This window comes from Penaeus monodon, chromosome 19 (genome assembly GCF_015228065.2).
Source record: "Penaeus monodon isolate SGIC_2016 chromosome 19, NSTDA_Pmon_1, whole genome shotgun sequence".
Lineage (NCBI taxonomy): Eukaryota > Metazoa > Arthropoda > Malacostraca > Decapoda > Penaeidae > Penaeus > Penaeus monodon.
In genome coordinates this window covers 35208899-35209195 of record NC_051404.1, presented here as the reverse complement: position 1 = coordinate 35209195, position 297 = coordinate 35208899, and the positions used below count along the sequence as shown (strand labels likewise).

The 297-nt window shown below is 52.2% G+C and overlaps 1 protein-coding gene across 2 annotated transcripts in view; it reads left to right on the top strand.

The window, feature by feature from the left end:
• The window catches only part of LOC119585192 (putative carbonic anhydrase 2), a gene marked incomplete in the record, with an annotated part of 7189 nt that overhangs the window by 6263 nt on the left and 629 nt on the right, over nucleotides 1–297 (top strand). For both annotated transcript variants that reach the window (XM_037933842.1, XM_037933841.1), the window contains 1 exon segment: nucleotides 11–297. In XM_037933842.1, coding sequence (XP_037789770.1) covers nucleotides 11–297 — 287 coding nt within the window.

Below are 297 nucleotides of genomic sequence, written 5' to 3'. Positions count from 1 at the left end.
CTTGTTTCAGATGGAAGTGCAAATCCAACAAGGGAAAGAAAGGCGGTCGTGGCCAGAAGGCTCGACGAAACGGAGGGCGACCGAGGAAACAGAACAAAGGAAATGGTGGACCACGTAGAGGACCACGTCGCGGAGAAGGTGGCCGAAGAAGAGGACAAGGAAACGGGAACCAAAGGCCGCGGAGGAGAAACAGAAATGGCAAAAACCTCAGACCAGACAACAGAAACAAGCCAGATAGACAACAGAGGAAATTCGAGACTGAAGGATCCGACAGCAATAGCACCTCTCCTGCAGAAG